At 39.3% G+C, this 17,632-nt stretch overlaps 1 protein-coding gene across 1 annotated transcript; it reads right to left on the bottom strand.

Moving 5' to 3' along the window:
• Nucleotides 1–9,589: 9,589 nt before the first annotated feature.
• On the bottom strand, nt 9,590–11,152 carry LOC113897311 (ras-related GTP-binding protein A). Its single transcript, XM_027549937.1, has one exon. The coding sequence runs from the start codon at nt 10,935–10,937 to the stop codon at nt 9,996–9,998; it is 942 nt and encodes a 313-aa protein (XP_027405738.1). The 5' UTR covers nt 10,938–11,152; the 3' UTR covers nt 9,590–9,995.
• Between the last annotated feature and the right edge of the window lie 6,480 nt (nt 11,153–17,632).

The following is a 17,632-nucleotide window of genomic DNA, read 5'->3' on the forward strand; positions in this document are numbered from 1 at the left end:
CTTTTATTTAGATTTTCTCATCACAACAGGTCTCACTCCCCATTAGTCAGAGAAACATTGCTGGATTCTGCCAACTGCTAAGTAGGTCAATTATAATTATATGCTCTACAACTGGGGAAATAACCACAGAAGGGATTCAAGAGCCCTACTGATACGCCCCTACTCTGACTGCATGGCCACAGTGACATTTGGATCTCCTGGAATCAGTGTCAGTTTGGAGCTCTTGTCCAATAGTCCCCAAGAAGTCTGACTGCTTCCCTTTCCCCAGTGTATGATGTACCTTGGCAAAAGATAACACGTCATGGAACATGATTGGAAAATTGGTGACAAAGAAATTTCAGCAAACAGGTATATAGATAGACCTCACTGAATTGGCAAAAACATGAAGATATTTGTGTTCCACAAAAGAGTGACCTCAGCAGAGGAAGATTTAATCATCAAGAGTCTACCCATCCAGCACTTTCTTTCCTCAGCACTCCTGTCATTGTCCAATGGACTCATGAACATATTAGCCATGGTGTCAGGGATGGAGGTTAGGCATGGACTCAGAAACATTGAATTCCACTCACCAATGCTTATCTGACTATGGCCATGCATGAAAGCTCAACCTGCTAGCAGCAGAGACCAACACTGAGCTCTTGATATGGTACCATGCCCTTCCGACCCAGGGACCAAAGCTGCATCTTCTGCATTGCAGGCAGAGTCACCACTGAATCACTGGGGAAGCCCATGAGGAAACTTATTTCACTGCAAAAGAAATATGGCAGTGGGCCCATGATGAAGGAATTTGCTGATCTAGCCATGTCTTCTACTATCCTGATGCAGTTGGCTTGATGGAACAATGAAAATAGCCCTTTGAAGACTCAGTTACAGTGGCAGTTGAAAGGGAAAGGGGAAATCGCTTAGTCGTGTCCGACTCTTCATGACCCCATGGACTGCAGCCTACCAGGCTCCTCCGTCCATGGGATTTTCCAGGCAAGAGTACTGGAGTGGGGCGCCAGCAGTTAGATGACCATGATTTGCAAGGCTGGGGCCTCCAGAAGACTATATATATTCTGAGTCAGTATCCAGTATAGGTGCTGTTTCTCCCATAGTAAGAATTCATAGGTCTGGAGATTAAGGGGTGGAAACAGGAATGACACCACTCAATAGTAGCTCTAGTGCTCCACTAGCAAACTTTTACTTCCTGTTTCCATGACTTTATGCTCCACTGGTTCACAAGTCTCATTTCCAGAGGGAGGAATCTTCCACCAGGAGATACAACAGTAATGTCATTGAACTGGAAGTTAAGTTGGCCACTAAGCCTCTTTGGGTTATTCATTCCTCTGAATCAACAAACAAAGCTGAGAGTTATGGTGCTGGCTGGGTTAACTGGAGAAAACTGGACTACTAGTCTATAATGGAGGTAAAGAAGATTATATGTGGATCATAGAAGATCCTTTAGGGTTTTTCTTAGTATTATCATGCCCTGCAATTAAGGCCAATGGAAACTATAATTCAATCTAGGCAGAATGAGTAGTGGCCCAGACCCTTCAAGGATGAAAATTTGGGTCCCTCCAGTAGGTAAAGAACAATGAATAGCTAATGTGCTTGCTGAAGACAAAGCAAATACAGAATGGGTAGTAAAAAAAGGTAATTATAAATGCCAGTCATGACCATATGACCACCTCCAGAAATAAGAACTGTAATTGTCATAAGTATTTCCTCTTTAGTTATGAATATGTTGTGTATACATATATATATATATAAAATACATATACACACATTTTGATGTATGTCAAATGGGCTTCCCTGGTGGCTCAGACAATAAAGAATCCACCTGCAATGTGAAAGACCTGGGTTCGATCCCTTGGTTGGGAAGATTTCTTGGAGAAGGGAACAGCTACCCACACCAATATTCTGGCCTGGAGAATTCCATGGACAGAGGAGCCTAGCAAATTATAGTCCATGGGGTTGGAAAGAGTTGGACATGACTGAGTGACTTTCACTTCACTTCATATATGTCAAATAGTTTTGTTTTATTTCCTCTCTTATTCCCTTATTATATAATAATGGATGTTATTATATAATTATATAAATGTATAATCAATTATATAATAATTGATTTATATCAGTATTCACATCTAGTATTTAAATTACAGAATATCAGATACATGTTATTTAAGGACTTTGCCTCCTCTTCTGGGGAAGGTATTTGGCTCTATGCAGGATATAGTTGTATCATGTTAGGTAGAATTATGAACCTGTTAATGTTTTTACTTATGGATTAAGTTTGGTTTAAGGAAATGCATGTGGATGCCTCATTGACAAGGGATGGACTTGTGATTACAATTACCTTACAGATTTTTCTGGCTTTCCAGCTTGCAGATGGCAAATGGTGGGACTTCTCAGCCTCTATAATCACATAAGTTAATTCCTATAATTCCTGTTGCTTCTGTGTTTCTCTGGAGAACTCTGATAGCATACTCTCTTATTATTAACCAGTCAGTCTTCATTGATCTGAATTAAGGTGAAAAGAATATTTTATCTTTTCTTTTCTCTCTGATACTTACAACTAACTTTAAGGCAACTCAGGAGTAAACCTGATATATCTGATTCTAGCAGAATTATACCTCAAGTTGATCCCTCTTTAAGTTTTGTTCCTCTAGAACCATCTTATTGCTTTCATAAATTACAAAGCTAGAATCATATGTAAATTGAAATATTTTTCTATACTTCTTGTCACATGTAGGATTCTCTAAGTGCAATCAGTTTTATTTCGTGTTTCTCCCCAGTGCAGCTAGGTAGCAGCTAGTTGTGGAGCCAATAAAGTATTTGAAAATTTAATCTTTTTATTATATATTTGATGACAGTAAAAGAGGTGTTACAGAGGAGTACATGTAATAATCATATATCTTAAAAATAAGTGCTATATACATTCTGAAGGAAACAAGATGACATTAGCTTAAGGTTGACTTGTATGGTCTTAAAGAGCAAACAAGATTCAAGTAGGAAAGATGATGAGATTCAGAGAGGTAGAAAAACCTGGAATGATGTGAGCCAAGATTTGATCTGAAAGCATAAGATGAGATTTGGAGAAAGCTGATATGTTTGGCTAGATTGGAGCATTAGTGGAGTACTGATATAAGATTTAAACTTGAACAAGTTCAAGTAGAAGAGAAGCAGAACCCTCCAGATGGTTGAAATGTTAATGCCTGGAGCACTGAAAAGGAAATGGCCTTGACCTCTGTAAGAGGAAAGTTTGGTATTAGGGAAAGCGTGTAAATGAAAGAACAACCTGGACTCTATGTTGCTTAGTATCACCTGGTGTTAAGCCATCCTATTTGAGATAGCTTACAAAAAGGAAAGAAAGGAGAATGTTAGAGGTTTATCAGCGGATGTGCTGTCTATAAGCATTTTTGTAAGATCATTGTGTCTTGCTAGTCTACACTTTAAAAAATTCTGTTGGTCTTCCTTCTCATGTTCATACAGTTTTTCTGCTCACCTGGAATCTTACATTGCTTTTCCAAAAGTCTCAAGTCATGTTGGGCATCTCAAAAGATACAGATTAATCTGACATTAAATCTGGGTTTGGCTTACATGTCTAGATGAAGAGATGTTCTTGTTGAAGTTTGGCAGTCACTTAGATGTTGAAGTCTCAATGTTTCAAACTCAGCTCAAAAATCCTTTGGAGTGTTTTGAGTTTGGTTCTTGGCAAGGCATGATTTCCTGTTTCTAAGAAAAAAGACTCATAAGAGAGCCTCAATAAAGCTTCTTGGACATCAAAACAACATTTTGATGAATTAATTGTAAATGAATCAGAAACATATGGATTCATTCTCTTGAGACACACATGTGTTTAAAAAAAGAGGGGAGTGCTTATTGCTCAAGGCTAAGTGTGTTTTGGGTTTTATCAAATGCAGAATGCTTAGGGGGAAAAAAGAGTAAAAAGGATATATTATAATGTCTTCATTGTCTTTAAATAGACAGGCCCATTTAGGATCTTCTTTATTGCCACCTATTGTTATTCTAGAAGAAATTTAGCAGTCATGACTAATCACTACCAGTCATGCCTGGTAATTTACACCATTACATAGTTTTCAGTGTCAGTGGTTGAGACCTTAGGCAAGGAGTTTAAGGCTTAGGAAAGAATAGGTCTTTTTTTCATATTATTAACAAAGTTAAAGTTGGTGAGGATTGCTGTCTCTTATGAATAACTTGTAAATCTACTCATCTTTTACTGAATACTTTTTTGTCCTCTTAAATGTAATGGCTGAAATGCAGAGCAATTTTCTAAAAATTCTGTTTCAAAAACTAATGGAATGACGATGTGATACCCCTCTGCACAATTAAGATGGCTCCTTCACAAAAACAGAAAATATCCAGGGTTGATGAGGATGTAGAGAAATTGGAACCATTGTGCACTGTTTGTGGGAATGCAAAATGGTGCAGCTGCCATGGAAAACATTATGGCAGTTCTGTAAAAATTTTAAAATAAAATTACCATGTGATTCAGTCATTCCATTTCTGGATATTCCACCAAAGAATTGAAAACGGCCTCCAAGAGGGTTTTTTTTTTTTTTTTTTTTTAATGCACTTACATTCATAACAGCATTATCCACAATAGCCATTGTGAGGGATTGTGTGAGCAATCTAGCATCATCTACTTCCTAAAGACAGAAAGTAGAAGAGGATTTCCAGTGGCTGCAGGGAGAGGAGAATGGGAAGTTGCAGTTTAATAGGTATAAAGTTTCAATTTTGCAAGATGTCAAATTTTCTGGAGGTGGATGGTAGTGATAGTTGTACAACAGTGTGAATGTACTTAACACTGAAGTGTGCACTTAAAAAATGGTTAAGATGGTCAGTTTTATGCTATGTATATTTTACTACCATCTTTAAAAGCAACCAACTAAGGGATGTTTATTTGAATACTGTTGACCACAGTGGTCTCAAGTATATCAGGCATCTGTAATTCCAGATTTTGTCCTTTGCTTTGATGGATTCCAGTCTCTGGACTAGAAGGATTGGTATAGTCTTATGAGAAGGTGACTGCACATATAAAACCTAATGCCAACTTAATTTTACTAACCATTATTCGATTCAGTTCTATAGACATTTGTTCAGTGTCTTCACTGTGCAAAGAATTGTGAGAACTACAGGAAGATGAAAAAGACTGTCTTTTCCTACTATCCATATTTTCACAATAGAGTCTGAGAGATAAAATGAGCATGTATGTATGTATGCTCAGTCATGTCTGACTCTTTGTGCAGCCTGCCATGGCTTCTATGTCCATAGGATTTTCCAAGCAAGAATACTGGAGTGGGTTGCCATGCCCTCCTCCAGGGGATCTTCCTGACCCAGGGTTTGAAACCATGTCTCTTGTGTCTCCTTCCTTGGCAGTCTGATTCTTTACAACTAGGCCCCCAAATGAGCACAAATACCTATAATTACTGGCAGCCTGTGGTATAAGAGCACAAAATGGAGAAACTACTTTCAGGTAGGGGATTGGGAGAGAGGAATTTGGGGCTTGAAGAATGTGTAGAATTTCAAAAAGCAGAGAGTTTTAGTATCTGAATTCCAAGTGGCCATTGCAAGGAGTTTGGATTTACTCTGCAGGTAATAGGGAGCCACTGAAAATGTGAGCAGGAGAGTAATAACAGTGTGGTTTAGGAAAATTATTTTAACAGCATTTTATTGAGATTGATTGAAACTGGAAGAAATTGGACATGGAAGGCAGACACCAAGGGGAACCACAAATACACACACACCTGCCTCAGGCCCACCTTAGACTAAAAGTTCTATCACATTTTGCAACACATCTCCCTGACCTCAAAGGCAGTACATAGTGTTCATTATAAGGACCTAACATCTGAAAATCAATTTTGCGCTGGAGGAGGAAGCGTAATTGATTTTCCAAGTTCTGCTTCCTTGAGGATGGTCCTGTTTATTTCTGCATATTATCGTACAACTTACATCAAGTTCTAATGGAGTTATTCACATGTAGGAGATAAAGGTGGAGAAGGCAATGGAGAACCCCACTCCAGTACTCTTGCTTTGAAAATCCCATGGGCGGAGGACCCTGGTAGGCTGCAGTCTATGGGGTCGCTAAGAGTCGGACACGGCTGATCGACTTCACTTTCACTTTTCACTTTTATGCATTGGAGAAGGAAATGGCAACCCACTCCAGTATTCTTGCCTGAAGAATCCCAGGGATGGGGGAGCCTGATGGGCTGCCATCTATAGGGTCGCACAGAGTCAGACATGACTGAAGCAACTTAGCAGCAGGAGACAAAGGAGAGTGTTATTTATTGGTTAAGCTTTATAAATGGCATTCTTACCACTACATAGAATACATTTTACCCTGCATGTTTCTTTCCAGCTTATGCCTATAAACATTTCATCTTGTTTTGAGAAATGAGAAAAACTGTATAATTTATGGATTATATGATTGATTTAAACTATAGCTCATTCCAAAAAGAATGTAAAATAACTTAAAAATAAGAGAAAAAAATAAATTGATTGTATAATTAGTGTTAGTATACTAAATATATGCAATAAAGATGCTATTGTTGGTACAAAGAGGTTAAAAATGTAAGTCTGGATTTCCTAAACCAATAAAGCAAGAGGGAAAATATGCAATACAAGATTCACAGAAATGAATCTTGCTCCTCCTGGCAAAACAACATGAAATAAATACAATAGATAGCTTAATCTGATTTAATATTGTTCTCCACATTTACTTAATTCAGTTCACCAAAAAATCCATTGGGTGCTATAGAATGGCTGAGAAACCCATGGTTTATCAATTTTAATAGATGAGACTGGAATTAATAGTCCATGAATTACTTGTTTGGGGGAGTCATCAAGATCTTTGCTTATCCCTTCCTCCTTCAAACTCTCCTAATTCTCTATTTTATTAACATCCTCTGGAAAAGAAATAAGGATTACATGAGAGGAAGTATAATTCAAGTTTGTTAATTTTTTCCTCTGTGTTTACTTATCTGATTCCTTTAGAAAATCTCAATTTTAGTCAGTATTTGGTTCTTCCTGTTTAAAATATTTAACTTGAGGTCTAAACAGCCACATGGCTTTGGGCAGTGGCTCTAATCCTGAGTCTGTGCTATGTTAGCAACTAGGTAGATTGGCAGAGTGGGAAAGGCAATTTATTAAGGGTTATGTAGAACTATTAGGTTGGTATAAACGTAATTGTGGTTTCAGATGAATTTTAAATCATTATATATAGGCTCAAACACATCTTTATTAATCAAAATAGGAACCATTATAACCAACACAATTTTGCCAATGAGAAATAAGTTTGTTTCTTCTTGTAGCATAAAATTTGTGCTTTGGGATTTGATGAACTCTTGGAAAGCATTTTCTGCATCCTGCTGGTTGTGAAAGCATTTTTCCTGCAAAAAGTTATTGAGATGCTTGAAGAAGTGGCAGTAGTTGGTGAGTGGTCAGGTCAATATGGCAGATGAGGCAAAGGTTCATAGCTCAATTCACTCAACTTTTGAAGCATTGGTTGTGAGATGTGTGGTTGGGCATTGTCATGGAAAAGAATTGAGCCCATTTTGTTGATCAGTGTCACCTGTAGGGGTTGCAATTTTCAGTGCATCTCTTTGATTTACTGAGCATACCTCTCAGATATAATGGTTTTGCTGGGATTCAGAAAGCTGTCATGAAGCACCCACTTACTGAGCTTTTTCATCTTTCCAATTTGCTTCAAATTCTGAACTACTATAGAAGGGTCAACGTTGAGTTCATTGGTAACCTCTTGTGTAGTTGTAAGAAGACCAGTTTCAATGATTCTCTTAGTTGGTCATTGTCAACTACTGATGGCCAGCCACTGTGATCCTCATCTTCGTTTCATCCCCTTTGCAAAACTTCTTGAACCACTGCTGCACTGTACATTCATTAGCAGTTCCTAGGCCAAATGCATTGTTGATGTTGCGAGTCGTCTCCACTTCTTAACTGCTCATTTTGAACTCAAATAAGAAAATTGCTCGAATTTTGTTTTTTGTCTAACACAAAAACAAATTTGCTTTTTGTCTAACACCATTTCCATAGTCTGAACTCTTAATGAATACAAAATAAACAGCAAGTAATAAGCCATTTAGGAAAAACAAACAAAATGGAAAATGTGCATTAAAATGATGTATAACATAACCACATTTATTTAAGAATATATTCCAACATCAAAGGCAAATTTTAACAGTGCATAAGCAGCAATTACTTTTTGTAGCAACCTACTAGCACATGGTGTGAGGAGGTATTGGCTTGTCTGTGCCTCTGTCCTGGGTTTAATACAAAGAAGGTGAGTTAGACAGTCTCTAAATCCTTCTCAGCTCTACATTATAGAAGTTCTTTAATCTTGCTGCTCAGAGAAGACTCAAGTATGTGCCAGTATCCTTTGGTGCAGTGTTATCTTTCAGTCACCTCTATTCGACAATCTCTCACTAGGATATGTTGATAATAAAAAGACAACTTAAAAGTGCTTCTGAGTTTTCATGGGCAGGAGTCCAACAAGACTGCTTTCTGTAATTAAAATAAAAACAACAACAGCAACAACAGGGACATGAATGAAAGGCAGAGGAAAAGAGGTTGGGATACTACCCTCGGAAGAAAATGACTCCTCTGTACACAATGGAATTTGGCAGTCTAGATTGTTTTGCCTTTATTTCCATTCTCTTAAAACAAGAGGGAAGAAGTGTGTGGGAAGAAGTTTGTGGGCAATAGAGATGGAGGAGATAGAATTTATTTGGGGTATTGCGTGTTAGTCATTTTTCATCTGCGAATTCACCACCTGAAAGAAACATCACACAGCAACAGACGTCATTCATAAGCAAGATGTTTTGTTTTGAGAGAGACATTTATGGATGTGATTAAGCCCTGTTAAACATCCTATGCCACTGGGACCGGAAGCCTTCTCATTGTGTATTCTCTCTTGTGAAACACCAGGACTTAGGAAATACATGAACTTTAAAAACTATTCTGGCTGGACCCATGTATACTTTGGGAACTGGGGAAGGGAGATAGAGTAATTCAACTACTCAAGCTTTGATTGTTTGGAAATTTAGTCGTAAATCACCCAGATGATTTCCTTAATTTTCCGTGTCCTTTTTCTGGAAGTAGATAGTGTGGATTTTGCATCCTAAAGCAACTTATTCTTTTCATTTAGCTATAATACTTCAGATTTTGTCCATGGTAATTTACTGGTACAACTTGGAGCAATCAGTATACACACATTTACAGTAATTCTCCACAATGTTGCTCTTGATGGTCTTAATCTAAAACTAATGGACAGGGTTTATTTTTAGTGTAACCTCAGTATTTTGCTAGAAGGAATGAAAAAGTCTTTACAAAAAGAAAGGACAAATAGCTTTTGTAGTACAGTAAAGCCCTGGGTTAATATATATCCATGTAACTCACTGACTAAACAGACACACTGGTGAATAATCTGAAAGGGTGGTAGCCATGATGTAGACCTGTGATGTGGGTTTTTCCTTTCCCACATTTGGCCATAACTGGAAAATATTCCACACTTTATTGACAACTCAAATTACCAAATCTGAATTTGATGTGTTTTTTTTTTTTTTAACTGCTAACAGCAAATGTTTATTCATGATTGAAGCCAGAAGAATTTATAAACACATTTTAATACCTTGCTGATAAAATAACATTACATCTTTGCAACCTTGTAAGGAATACAGAAGATATTGTAAAGGCTTTGTGTATCTACTATAACCAGGTAATCAGAACACACATACACACATACACCACCACCCACTTTAGTGTTACCCCATACCAACTTTTCAGAAAGGCCATCTTTAAAGCTCTACTGGATAACTGAGTAAATAGAGTCCAAAAGACTGGGGAGAAGGGAAGAAAGATGAAAATGATAAGCAGCACACATTTCAAAGCCCACTTATAAGCACACGACATTATGAATATTGAAAAAAAAGGGGTGGGGGGAAGGCAATTAAGCATTTTCAGAGAGCGTATTTTGGCAATATTCAACGCATAAGGAGGCTGTGCTTGGGACCATCCACTCTCTCCAGCTTCTCAAAGTGTTTCCTGGCATTGCGAATGTTGATCAGAGTAGCCGCAGAAGGGATCGACGGATCCGACATAACCACCATCACGTACGTGTTTGATGTGAAGATGTCGATGAAAGCAGCGAAGTTAGAATTCCTAACTTCCATGCTCTGGAAAGAAGCGGCCAATTTACTGCAGCTCAGCTTGAACTGCTTAATTATGTTGCTGATCTTCTCGAATCGGTGGACATCACGCTGCTCTTTGCACTGGTAATGGGAGATGACCAAGAACGTGGCTCTCTCGAACAGCAGAACTTCATCGGCCTCAATAATCTGGGCAAAATTCCTGAGATTCATCTCCAGCTGCTGGACATTTGGAATCAGCTGATAGACAATACTGGACCAGGCTTTGTAGAGCGTTTCATCCCAGATGGATGTTCGAAAACAAGCACACTCCAGCGGGCGAGACAAACGCCTCAGGTCTTCCTCTCGCTCCTTAAAAATCAGGTCACGCTGATCTTCCTGAACCAGATCCATCTTGTGCACCAAGCAGAAGATTTTGGCATCAGGAGAGTTCTGGAGGATGGCCTCCAGACACGACTGGTAATAATGCATGTCCTTTTCCAGTTCGCGGCTCTCCACGTCGAACACATAAATCAGAACCTCGACATTACGGAAGATGTTGTCTCGCTGGCTGGTGAAGTAATTTTCCATGAAGGTGTCCTGACCGCCACAGTCCCACAGATTCAGCACTAGGTTGCCCAGGAATCGGACGTGGGAGTGCTCCACATCAATGGTGGCACCCAGGCGCCGGGTGTCGCGAGCGATGTAATTGGCAAAGATAATCGACCTCATGCTGGTCTTCCCCGACCCGCTCTTCCCCATTAACAGCACCTTTTTCTTCATGGCTGTATTTGGCATCACCCGCCGGAGCTGCCGCGGACTGGGCCTCTGGGCGCGGCCTAACTGCAACGCAGACGGAGGGAGGGGGGAGCCGGGGATTTCCGGGGCTCAGCCGGCTGGGCCGCGCCTCTGTACAGCTGGGGAAGCCGAAGGGCCGAGCTCGGCTCTGGGAAGGGCCGCGTCCGGTGAGCTCTTTCCCTGGGGAGAGCGCCACGGGGCGGACGGCTGCAGCAGCTCCCTGAATTTGATGTGAATTAAAATACATTTAAAAATATCTTGAGAGCGAGTTCGTAGTAAATAATGCCAAATTTTAGTAAATTTTAGTTACAAGTGAGCTGTAATTTTATTGGGATACATAAATCTCTATCAGTATGATGGTAATGTCTAACATTACACTCTTCATATTTTAAAACTGGATCCATCCATAGTTTAATTGGTTAATTAAATGTAAAATACTAAAATTTTTAATTTACCCTGGTTTGATAAAGACTATCATCATGCAAAAAACCAAAGACAATAGCAAAACTCAATCTGTAGAAGTTAGCGGATACGTATTATCACAAGAAGCTACTTGGCGTATTTTATCAGTTTAATTCTATTATAAGGGCTTCCGAGGTGGCACTAGTGGTCAAGAACATGCCTGCCAATGCAAAAGACATAAGAGACATGGGTTCGATCCCTGGATTGGGAAGAGCCCTTGGAGGAGGGCATAGCAACCCACTCCAGATTCTTGCCTGGAGAATACTATGGACAGAGAAGCCTGGCAGGCTACAGTCCATGGATTCACAATTAGTCAGACATGACTGAAGCAAATGAGCATTCATGCAGACCATGTAGGAGCCATTGATGACCCCATAACAAGCTAATACATTAGTGGCAGGAATTTCCACAGCTAGACCAGTGATTTGGGGTTCCCTGAAGCTAAAAAATGCCCTCATTTCTAGGGACTTGTGTAGTAGGTAAACAAGCCAATAAGGCACACACACGAGGCTGTGGCTAATCTTTTAAGTACAGTTGGAAGAGTAGCCTTTGCTAGCAGCTGAATACCTCTGTGGTACTGGGTTATGCTATGATGTAATCATTATGGCTTCCCCTAAGAGGGATATTGAGACCGCAACCCCTGGGGTGAACTAGGAAAAGTGTAACTTTAAGTGAGTAAAGGCAAGGGAATTTATATCGTTGGCCATCCCAGGACTCCAAAGAGATAGCTGTGCTGCTGAATGGATGCTCCAAACCGTAAATTATGCTCTGAGCCTTGCTTGTGGCAGCTTCTCACAAAGAGAGAAGGAGAAGCCCAGGGTCTTGAGGGAGATTGTACAGAATAGAAAGACCCTAGGAAGGTGGATGGACTGGTGTTCTCTCCAGATGAAAAGGCAGCAGAGTGACTGGGGTAATTTACCCTCTGCTTTGCCTGTAACCACCCACAGAGTAATAAAGACAGAAAACACAAAAGTCAAGGGCCAAATTCTTTTCCTATTTTGTTTATTATAGAATATCAAGCAGAGCTCTCTGTGCAAAACAGATCCTTATTGGTTATCTATTTTAAATATTGTAGTGTGTACATATATATATATATATATATATATATAAACTTTTCTGTACACCTGGAACTAACACAACATTGTTAATCAACTATGAAAATAAAGAAAGTGTTTGCTCAGTCGTGTCTGACTCTTTGTGACACCATGGACTGTAGCTTGCCAGGCTCCTCTGTCCATGGAATTCTCCAGGCAAAGAATATTGAGATGGGTTGCCATTCTCTTCTCCAGGGGATCTTCCTGAACCAGGAATCAAACCCAGGTCTCCTGTGTTGCAAGACGAATTATTTACTGTTTGAGCCACATGCTTGAATATAAGATAAAAATTTGGCATTGGCCCCCTCCCAGTGCAGGGGGCCCACTTTCAATCCCTGATCAGGGAACTAGATCACACATACCACAACTGAGATCAAAGATCCTGTGAGCTGCAAATAAGACCCACCACAGCCAAATAAATAAACACAATTTTTTTTTTTTAAAAAGAGAGGATGAAGAAACACACACACACACACACACACACACACACACACATAAAGTAAAGGGCCAAAAAGGAGGAGAACATTCTCAGAGTCAGAAACACAGTCTCTTTCTTACCTTGGGGATCAATCTCTCCTTAAGGAGTAACCCAAGAAACAAATTCAAACTAGGCTACTTTGCTATGTAGAATGTATCTGGTGGAAAGTGAATGCCAGCTAACAGGGGCTGAATTTAAATAATCAGCTACTATAGTTTTGGGTGCAAAACTACTATAGGATCTTGCCCAATTAGTAGAGGAGGTGGGAATGATCTACAGAGGAAGTTTTGGACCCTAGTGGCAGAAAGTGAAGAGGAACCAAAAAGCCTCTTGATGAAAGTGAAAGAGGAGAGTGAAAAAGTTGGCTTAAAGCTCAACATTCGAAAACTAAAATCATGGCATCTGGTCCCATCACTTCATGCCAAATAGATGGGGAAACAGTGGAAACAGTGTCAGACTTTATTTTGAGGGGCTCCAAAATCACTGAAGTTGGTAATTGCAGCCATGAAATTAAAAGACGCTTACTCCTTGGAAGGAAAGTTATGACCAACCTAGATAGCATATTGAAAAGCAGAGACATTACTTTGCCAACAAAGGTCCGTCTAGTCAAGGCTATGGTTTTTCCAGTGGTAATGTGCATGTAAGAGTTGGACTGTGAAGAAAGCTGAGCGTTGAAGAATTGATGCTTTCGAACTGTGGTGTTGGAGACGACTCTTGAGAGTCCCTTGGACTGCAAGGAGTCCATTCTAAAGGAGACCAGTCCTGGGTGTTCTTTGGAAGGACTGATGCTAAAGCTGAAACTCCAGTACTTTGGCCACCTCATGTGAAGAGTTGACTCATTGGAAAAGACTCTGATGCTGGGAGGCATTGGAGGCAGGAGGAGAAGGGGACAACAGAGGATGAGATGGCTGGATGGCATCACCGACTCTATGGACATGAGTTTGGGTGAACTCTGGGAGTTGGTGATAGACAAGGACGCCTGGCGTGCTGCGATTCATGAGGTCGCAAAGAGTCAGACACGACTGAGCGACTGAATTGAACTGAACTGAACTGAACATATATACCTTGCTTATGTGAATTTTTAAGTCCTGGAAAGCTGTTAGCCTACAATTAGGTCTCATAATGGCCTGGGCAGATGGTCAGTGGAAAATGTTCGCTAAGGCCAAAGATCTCCTCCACCACTTAGGGATTTTGGAGTAAGCTTATCAGGCAACAGATGGTGTTGTAGCATGATGACTTGGCAAGCCCAAAGGAAGCTGAAATGAATATTGAGTCCACCCAGTTGTTTCTCAGAGGGGCTTCTGAAAAATATAAGTTCTCTTTAATGGCAATGATGCCCAGTAAACAATTTAAGAGGCCAGACATGTCCCGAATTTAAAAGAAGTTATGAAAAGCATATCCTCAGAGTTATCTACATGTATTAAACAAATGGCCCAAGAGCTAAAACTCATGGCTGAGTTTCATCATACTTAAGGGTCCATGGTGTTAAATGACCACACTGTCCTGCATTACTTACTGGCTGATAAAGGGAGGGGGTTTTCTGTTCACTTACTAACACACTTACCTGTAGACTCAGCAAATTTTACAGACAGTCAGAGACATGTACCAAAGGATCATAATGTTACTCTATTACTAAAGGATTAAACCAATCAATGTCTTAGTTTCTGATCCATCCTCCTGAATTCCCCCTCCCTCAATTGGTCAGACTTGCTTCAAGTGGGCTTTGAAATTCTAGTTCATCACCATAAAGGATTCTGTGTTTTTAGACTGTTCTATCACTGACTTCAAATCCAGGCTTTATGAAATAGTATGCACTCAAGTTGTATAACAGCATGGCCAAGGGATGTATTGATATACAAATGAGTGGAAAATGCCCCCTGTATGTTGGCCCTATGTTTATTTCTTTTTTGTTTTTATTTTTCTTTCTGAAGGCTAATTACTTTACAATATTGTGGTGGGTTTTGCCATACATTCACATGAATCAGCCATGTGCTCCCCATAAGTACATGGGTTCCCCATCCTGACCCTCCCTCCAACCTCCCTCCCCATCCCATCCCTCAGGGTCATCCCAGTGCACCAGTCCTGAGCACCCTGTCTCATGCATTGAACCTGGACTGGTGATCTATTTCACATATGATAATATAAATGTTTCAGTGCTATTCTCTCATATCATCCCAACCCTGCCTTCTCCCTCAGAGTCCAACAGTCTGTTATTTACATCTGTGTCTCTTTTGCTGTCCTGCATATAGGGTCATCATTGCTGTCTTTCTAAATTCCATATATATGCATTAGTATACTGTATTGGTGTTTTTCTTTCTGACTTACTTTGCTCTGTATAATAGGCTCCAGATTCATCCACCTCATTAGAACAGATTCAAATGCACTCTTTTTAATAGCTGAGTAATATTCCATTCTGTATATGTACCACAGCTTTCTTATCCATTCATCTGCCAATGGACATCTAGGTTGCTTCCATGTCCTGGCAATTGTAAACAGTGCTGTGATGAACATTGGGGTACATGTGTCTCTTTCAATTCTGGTTTTCTTGGTGTGTATGCCCAGCAGTGGGATTGCTAGGTCATATGGCAGTTCTATTTCCAGCTTTTTAAGGAATCTCCACACTGTTCTCCATAGTGGCTGTACTAGTTCGCATTCCCACCAACAGTGTAAGAGGGTTCCTTTTCCTCCACACCCTCCCCAGCATTTATTGCTTATAGACTTCTGGATAGCCGCTATTCTGTCCAGTGTGAGATGGTGCCTCATTGTGGTTTTGATTTGCATTTCTCTGATGATGAGTGATGTTGAGCATCTTTTCATGTGTTTGTTAGCCATCTGTATGTCTTCTTTGGAGAAATTTCTGTTTAGTTCTTTGGCCCATTTTTTGATTGGGTCGCTTATTTTTCTGGAATTGAGCTGCAGGAGTTGCTTGTATATTTTTTGAGATTAATTCTTTGTCACTTGTTCCATTTGCTATTATTTTCTCCTATTCTGAAGGCTGTCTTTTCACCTTGCTTATAGTTTCCTTCATTGTGCAAAAGCTTTTAAGTTTAATTAGGTCCTGTTTGTTTATTTTTGCTTTTATTTCCATTACTCTGAGAGGTGGATCATAGAGAATGTTGCTATGATTTACATCAGAGAGTGTTTTGCTTATGCTTTCCTCTAAGAGTTTTATAAATTCTGGTTTTACATTTAGATTTTTAATCCATTTTGAGTTTATTTTTGTATATGGCGTTAGAAAGTGTTCTAGTTTCATTCTTTTACAAATGGTTGACCAGTTTTCCCAGCACGACTTTTTAAAGAGATTGTCTTTTCTTCATTGTATATTCTTGCCTCCTTTGTCAAAGATAAGGTGTCCATAGGTGCCTGGATCTATCTCTGGGCTTTCTATTTTGTTCCATTGATCTATGTTTCTGTCTTTGTGCCAGTACCATACTGTCTTGATGACTATGGCTTTGTAGTAGAGCATGAAGTCAGGAAGGTTGATTCCTCCAGTTCCATTCTTCTTTCTCAAGATTTCTTTTTCTATTAAAGGTTTTTTGTAATGCCATACAAATTGTGAAATTATTTGTTCTAATTCTCTGAAAAATACCGTTGGTAGCTTAATAGGGATTGCACTGAAACTATAGATTGCTTTGGGTTGTATACTCATTTTCACTATATTGAATCTTCTGATCCATGAACATTGTATATTTCTCCATCTATTTGTGTCATCTTTTATTTCTTTCATCAGTGTTTTATAGTTTTCTATATATAAGTCTTTTGTTTCTTTAGGTAGATTTATTCCTAAGTATGTTGTTCTTTTTGTTGCAATGGTGAATGGAATTGTTTCCTTAATTTTTCTTTCTGTTTTCTCATTGTTAGTATATAGGAATGCAAGGGATTTCTGTATGTTAATTTTATATCCTGCAACTTTACTATATTCATTGATTAGCTCTAGTACTTTTCTGGTGGAGTCTTTAGGGTTTTCTATGTAGAGGATCATGTCATCTGCAAACAGTGAGAATTTTACTTCTTCTTTTCCAATCTGGATTCCTTTTATTTCTTTTTCTGCTCTGATTGCTGTGGCCAAAACTTCCAAGACTATGTTGAATAGTAGTGGTGAGATTGGGCACCCTTGTCTTGTTCCTGACTTTGGGGGAAATGCTTTCAGTTTTTCACCATTGAGGATAATGTTTGCTGTGGGTTTGTCATATATGGCTTTTATTATGTTGAGGTATGTTCCTTCTATGCCTGCTTTCTGGAGGTTTTGTTTTTTATCATAAATGGATGTTGAATTTTGTCAAAGGCTTTCTCTGCATCTATTGAGATACTCATATGGTTTTTATCTTTCAATTTGTTAATGTGGTGTATCACATTGGTTGATTTGCGAATATTGAAGAATCCTTGCATCCCTAGGATAAAGCCCACTTAATTATGGTGTATGATCTTTTAAATATGTTGTTGGATTCTGTTTGCTAGAATTTTATTAAGGATTTTTGCATCTATGTTCATCAGTGATATTGGCCTGTAGTTTTCTTTTTTTGTGGCATCTTGTCTGGTTTTGGCATTAGGGTGATGGTGACCTCATAGAATGAGTTTGGAAGTTTACCTTCCTCTGCAATTTTCTGGAAGAGTTTGAGTAGGATAGGTGTTAGCTCTTCTCTAAATTTTTGGTAGAATTC

Source organism: Bos indicus x Bos taurus, chromosome 8, assembly GCF_003369695.1.
Source record: "Bos indicus x Bos taurus breed Angus x Brahman F1 hybrid chromosome 8, Bos_hybrid_MaternalHap_v2.0, whole genome shotgun sequence".
NCBI lineage: Eukaryota > Metazoa > Chordata > Mammalia > Artiodactyla > Bovidae > Bos > Bos indicus x Bos taurus.